We start from the raw sequence: 5,890 nt of genomic DNA, 5'->3' as shown, positions 1-5,890 counted from the left end.
TTTTCTTTTGTTATTATATGACATAAAAGGAGTACAGGTTGTGACAAAACATGTAACATTTTTGAATATATTAAAGAAATATAATCCCCATTCTTTTGTGCATGAAGGTTAACAAAGCATGTAACTGTTTTTCGTTTCCGTTTTGTTGCAGTACAAAGTGAGAAATAGAAGATACAAACACCACCCAAAACTATCAAAATTGGGACTGCTGAAAAATCCTTGACCGAAACTCTGGAAACACACTGCTTATTTACAATTAAAAACCGAAAGTGAATAATAATCTGCAGCACTGTACTTGAAATATGGTTTAAATGGAACATACTTTCCACATTCGGTGTATAAAACAAGATGTAATTTTGTTTAGCTTTATTTTGATTACTACAACAGGAGAAGAAAATAAAATAAACACTTTCAGAAACAAAATCTCCAAGAATTTCAATTACATTCTCCCCGGAAATAAATCATGACATTTAACTCTTATATTCTACATCAGAGAGTGTTTGTTCATCGTCAAGCTTCTTGTGGACTACAAATACACGGGGATTCAACAGCGAAGAAGCTAACGATGGTAGATTACGCGAGGATGACAAAGAAAATACCACAAATGAACCCACTTTGTTCTTAGTTTCTAACTTGCTTCCAGCATGTATGTACTCAGAACTTAAAGTACTAGTCCTTCAATATGAAGGAGCTTTCTTCTTTGAAGATGTGTAAATTGTGGTAGTCGTTCTGCAAGAAATATACAATAAGAATCAAGACATTGATTGTTTCACAACAGGCAGAAAGTAAAACATCCATGGAGAATAGGATAGTTCAGAAAGAGACCAGAATAGAAAATAATGGTTCAACCTTCGAAAGTGTGTTGCTTAGAGTCTGTCTATAGTATTGATAAATGGTCAATCTTCGTGTTCATCTTCACCTTCAGAATCTGCATATATGATAAGTCGATAAGAGTAGTTAAGGTTGGTTAGGGTTAAATATGGGCAGTTGGACGTGGGACTTGGGCTTGCCTCAGCCACGAGCCGGCTAAATGACATGGAATCATCCAGGTTGAAAGACAGCTCAAAAGAAAAAAATAAATGCACAAGTATGTTTTCCTAAAATGGAAAATAAGTTTTCGTATAAAAAATGAAAGTAAAAGAAGAAATTGTGAAGCCAGATTTGGTTAGGTGGTAACATATGCGTCTCTCGAGTCTCGACTACAGAGAGCAGGGCCAGAATCTTGTTTTTTTAAGGGTTGAGAGTGAGCGACTCTGCAAGTCCCCCAAACATTGGTTCAACCCATTTCATATTGGGAACATTCTCTACGCAAATAAAACTTAGTCAGCTACGGGTTTTAGTAGAAAAGCAGAACTAGCATAAATGAAACCTGAATAGAATTGGACAACTATCGTTGGCTGAAATTACGAAGCTTAGCTCAAGTTTCTCTCCCTCATAGAAACAGTTAAAGAGCAATTTTGGCACATACCCGAACGGACGTCTTCTGATAGTTGACCTCTTGCTTGGATTTGCTTAACTAGCATCCGATATATCAACACCCACCAATAAATGTGAAGGACAAGCAAGCAGAATAGAAGAGTATTAAACAAATAGTAATAGATGGGCCCATCTATCCGGTGTTTGTCATGATCAAACGTCGAGAGAACCTCATAACTGCATAAAAAAATAGGGGCAAAGAAACAAAACACCAATTGAAACTTCCTAAGAATAGATGTAAGGAAATGCAGCAAAACTATAAGATAAATGTCGTTTGAACAATGATCAGGGAGAGACTATCCAGTTCACATAATCTAGAGAAGATGCATGGCCAAAACATTTTGGAAAAAACTCTATCAGCACAAATTCGACGACGAAGACCACTATTTTGCAGTGAACCTAAAGGTATATGCATATAAAACAGCAACTCACCTTGTACTCCAAAGGATCCAGAATGGGAAATATATCAGGCGAAGTATGATCCAAGATAAAACAAAAAGAATGAACGTGAAGCTAGCAATACTCTCGCAGCCACAATATTTAGACATCTTCCCAATTTCCAAAAACACATCACTTGCGTCATGAAGAGCTAGAACAACTGAACCAACACGTGCAAATCTACAAAAGAACATAACATGAACAACTAACCATTTCATGATAGTATGATACAATAAGATAAATACTAAATTTATAGCTGGCCCCCAGATTTTTAGTTATTTTAGCTAAATGCATTAACAAACAAACACAATCTAGGACCAATCCACATTTGCGAAGCAGTCCGTTCTTTTTGTTTAGTGCGATATTCCACATGGCTAGATCATTAAGGGGAGTGTTTTGATACTGTGTTATAGGTGCCAGATCAAGTAAGTAAGCGTCAAGGCCTTTAGGGCTGGCTTGTGGGGCCTTCGGCGTATACAAAACCCTGTAGCTATATGATTGGGGCCGGATGGAAAAGTGAGGACAAAATGGATAACTATTGGGGTGTGGGCCGTTACATTTAGTGAATTTAAAAAAGAACCAAGAAAGGTTTGAATTTCATTTGCTCTAGTTATTCTGCATTAAGTGTTCTACTGGTAAGACCTTTGAAACCTACCTGAATACGTATGATAACAAAATGAGAATGAGTGTGGCAACATGATGACCCATTGATACACCAAAGTCCGAACGCCTTGTTTCCCAAAATATTAAAGCAAATATTGAGTATGTATAAAACCCACCGGCATACATGTACAATCCCTTCAACTTCAATCTGGAAAAGGAAGAACTAAGCCAATTAAACGCATGCAAGCAAGACACGTCAAGTAAAGGATAAAAATGAAATACTTATACTAATAATACACTAAACCTTTAGGATATAGAATAAGCCGGCGGAGCTACTCTATTCCTAAAACTCAAAAATCCAAGCTTGCAAGGAACCTTACTTTAACTTCAAATCTGGCCAGACTTGATCTCCAGGTCCTACCCAAAAATGAAGTGTCTTAGTAAACCATGGTTCATCATAGGTAACGGATAAAGCAAGAAGCTCTGCTGAAAGATAATAAATGCATTTCCAGGCCGACTCCTTGAATTTATTAACCTTTCTTCTTCTATCATCCTTCTCAATATTGACAGTTTGATTTCCCTTCCCAAGAACAAACCGCCTTGCCAGTTTCTACACGAAACACACACTCAGAAAGTAACACAGAGAAGCAAGAAGATACTTGGTCACACGACATTGACAAACAGATTGATATTAGTTCCTAGAATTATTAATAAAGTTCGTTAACTTGTAATGAGAAGCACGACAATTTATAACCTAAGAAATATATAACGAAGAAAATGAGAAGAGAAGAAAGGAACTCTTTAAGTATTGGAAAAACTCTTACCATCACCACTATCATAACTCGCCATATTACATATTTCGCCTCTAATACTATAAAAATTAGGGTTTATTCGTCACCCCAATTCTAAAACACAAAAACCTAATTCAAACATCAAATATACCTTCAAGAGTCCCCACCATTGATTGCATTCAATCACATATCACTTAGCAAGTTCATGTTAAAAAGGGGATAGATTTGTTTGTCACACAAACACCCCACCTAACTGACAACTAAAACACTAAACCTAATTCTGTATATCAGTGATGTTAACTATCTTCTAGATTAAATTAGTTCCACTTGCAATATTGAGGTAGATTAGCAATAGAAAACTACAAAAAGATAGCATTTGTCAACAACCACATGAAGTTCATTAAAAGAATCAATTCTTGATCACCTAATTTCAGCTCATGAAGTTTCATACCTAATTTTTCACTCCACAGAACAAACCCTTTCCCCTTAACCCTCAATTTCTAAATAGAAACAAAATACAGTATCTAACTTAAAAAGGGGAAGAAAATTTTACCCATTGTTTTAAAGCTAAGAAAGGATGAAATCAAGATGGGTGATGTCAGATTCAATAAGTAAGCAATTAGATCTACTTAACAATGAGTACTAATTGAAGAACAAAAATTACCCAAAACTAGAAAACAAACAAAACCCATGAACCAAGATTATGATTTAATCATAAAAATACCTCGAATATGAATCTGTCAAGAAAAAATCGAACAGAAGGAAAGAACAGAGCGAAGATGGGAAGAACAATAAAATCTTTGTACAGTGGGTATGATTCTTTCTCCCAGTCAATAGAATGAATATATTCCATGAAACCCATGCTCAAATTTCTTGGATAAATACACAGTTGTTGAATCAAACGAGGAAATTTTGGATCGAAGAGAGAATACTACTTCAAATTGGGTTGACAAACATTCTCTATACTTTCTCTCTCTAAAACTTGTTTCAAAGCAATCCAACCGTAGTAAACGCCAACACGTGAATCAAAGCAAAGAAAGGGGTTATGATAATATTTTTCAATTTTTTTAAAAAATGGACACTTGGAAAGACATTTTTTGCATTCATTAGAGTCTACTGGCATTTGAATTTACAGGTGCGGGTTCACCATTTCTATTCACTGTGATGATGATGCCCAACCGATCTGGCCCAAGTCACTCGTAAACACCGGCTAGGTTTTTCTAAGTATTTTTCTCTCGTTCTATGTGACTAGATCGGATTATTTAGTATAGATGGTGGCTTTGGTAGTTTCTTTTTTTGTTTTGAGATTGATGACGATATTTAACGATACTAGTAGGACGATATTTATTATTGACATCGAAGTCGTAGTAAGGGCCCTTTAACTTTAAATGCACCTTTAAATTGTTTATGGTAGATGTATAATGTATATTCTGTTACAACTATATTGTGGCTGCCCACATTTATGAATATTTTGGGTGCATATAGATTGGGTCCTATTAGCACAATCCAAAGTGGGATAACTTCTATTACATGTGGGGTCCTCCATTTGCATGTTTTTACGTGTAAATTAAGGAGAATTTGAAATTTGCTTTGGACCTAAGATAACTCTAACCTTCTCACACCCATGCATGAGGTCCCATGCATGGTGATTCCCTCCATGCACCTATTGCTATAAATAGCAATCTCGCCCATTTCGTTTGTACATGAATTGAAAAGGAGTATTACAGTGAGTAAAAGAGTTAGATTGTTTGATCCCAAGAGTAAATTATTTTATCCTTCTTTATCTTCTCTAGTTCATTGAAGTATACAACGTTATCAGCACGATAGTCTCTAGTCGTGATACAAAGGAGATTCCATCCAACTCAAGGAGATTATCAAATCTACAGGTAATTCGTAATTTTCAAGTTTAATATGTCGAATCTGACAAGTATTGATTTTGCAGCCCTTGACTTATCGGGAAAGAATTATATCACATGGAAGCTTGAAATCGAAGCACATTTAGAAGCCAAACAACTTGATAAAACAATTTGCGATGGAAATAGTGAACCTCTTTTCAGACGCTCAGCGGCCCTCATTGTAATTCGCCATCATTTATGTGAAGAACTCAAATCAGAATGCTTATATCAAAAAGACCCACTTGTATTATGGAAATGTTTAGAAAATCGATACGGTCATTTAAAAAAGGTTATTTTACCGAAGGCCCAGAATGACTGGATAAACCTGCGGCTACAGGATTTCAAAACAGTTTCTGAATATAATTCTGTCTTAGTTAAAATAACTACAAAATTAGGTCTTGTGGTTATCCAGTTTCAGAGGAACAAATGCTAGAAAAAACGTTTTCCACGTTTCATATATCAAATATGAATCTGCAAGAGCAGTATAGAAACATGAATTTTAAATGTCATTCGGAGTTAATTTCATGTCTTCTTGTAGCAGAACAAAATAGAGAAGTAATCATGAAAAATCAAGAAACCCGTCCAACGGGATATACTAACTTTTCAGAAACTTATTCTACATCCGTCTCTACTGAAAGACGGGAACAGAACCATAAGGGTCGTGGTCGTGGCAACTACCACAATAAA

The 5,890-nt window shown here is 35.7% G+C and overlaps 1 protein-coding gene across 5 annotated transcripts; it reads right to left on the bottom strand.

Annotated features, from left to right (window-relative positions):
* Positions 1 to 303: 303 nt before the first annotated feature.
* Positions 304 to 4,599, bottom strand: LOC147548038 (ASC1-like protein). 5 transcript variants are annotated; one of them, XR_015237612.1, is made up of 7 exons: positions 4,033 to 4,593; positions 2,898 to 3,127; positions 2,570 to 2,725; positions 1,909 to 2,094; positions 1,469 to 1,653; positions 826 to 928; positions 304 to 729 (listed from the first exon to the last, which is right to left on the bottom strand). XR_015237612.1 is itself a non-coding variant. In XM_086669184.1 (7 exons), the coding sequence occupies exons 1-6, from the start codon at positions 4,168 to 4,170 to the stop codon at positions 897 to 899; spliced, it is 927 nt and encodes a 308-aa protein (XP_086525310.1). In that variant the 5' UTR covers positions 4,171 to 4,599; the 3' UTR covers positions 304 to 729; positions 850 to 896. The 5 variants fall into 5 exon arrangements, 2 of the variants coding, with proteins under 2 accessions (XP_086525310.1, XP_086525311.1); XR_015237613.1 differs by lacking the exon at positions 4,033 to 4,593 and adding an exon at positions 3,342 to 3,485; XM_086669184.1 differs by having other exon boundaries at positions 850 to 928; positions 4,033 to 4,599.
* Between the last annotated feature and the right edge of the window lie 1,291 nt (positions 4,600 to 5,890).

The sequence above is a fragment of the Eschscholzia californica genome, unplaced genomic scaffold (assembly GCF_041429995.1).
Source record: "Eschscholzia californica isolate CP2 unplaced genomic scaffold, dmEscCali1.0.p SCAF_3, whole genome shotgun sequence".
Taxonomy (NCBI): Eukaryota; Viridiplantae; Streptophyta; class Magnoliopsida; order Ranunculales; family Papaveraceae; genus Eschscholzia; species Eschscholzia californica.
The sequence above is the reverse complement of the archived record's forward strand: the minus strand, read 5'-3'. Positions and strand labels throughout refer to the sequence as shown.

Excerpts from the sequence above, each read along its gene's own strand:
- LOC147548038 (XM_086669184.1), bottom strand. The coding sequence starts at position 4,170 with ATGGGTTTCATGGAATATATTCATTCTATTGACTGGGAGAAAGAATCA. Across the intron at positions 3,128-4,032 it reads TTGACAGATTCATATTCGAG|AAACTGGCAAGGCGGTTTGT; the intron begins GTATTTTTATGA and ends TGTTTCGTGTAG. Across the intron at positions 1,654-1,908 it reads TGGATCCTTTGGAGTACAAG|TTATGAGGTTCTCTCGACGT; the intron begins GTGAGTTGCTGT and ends TTTTTTATGCAG.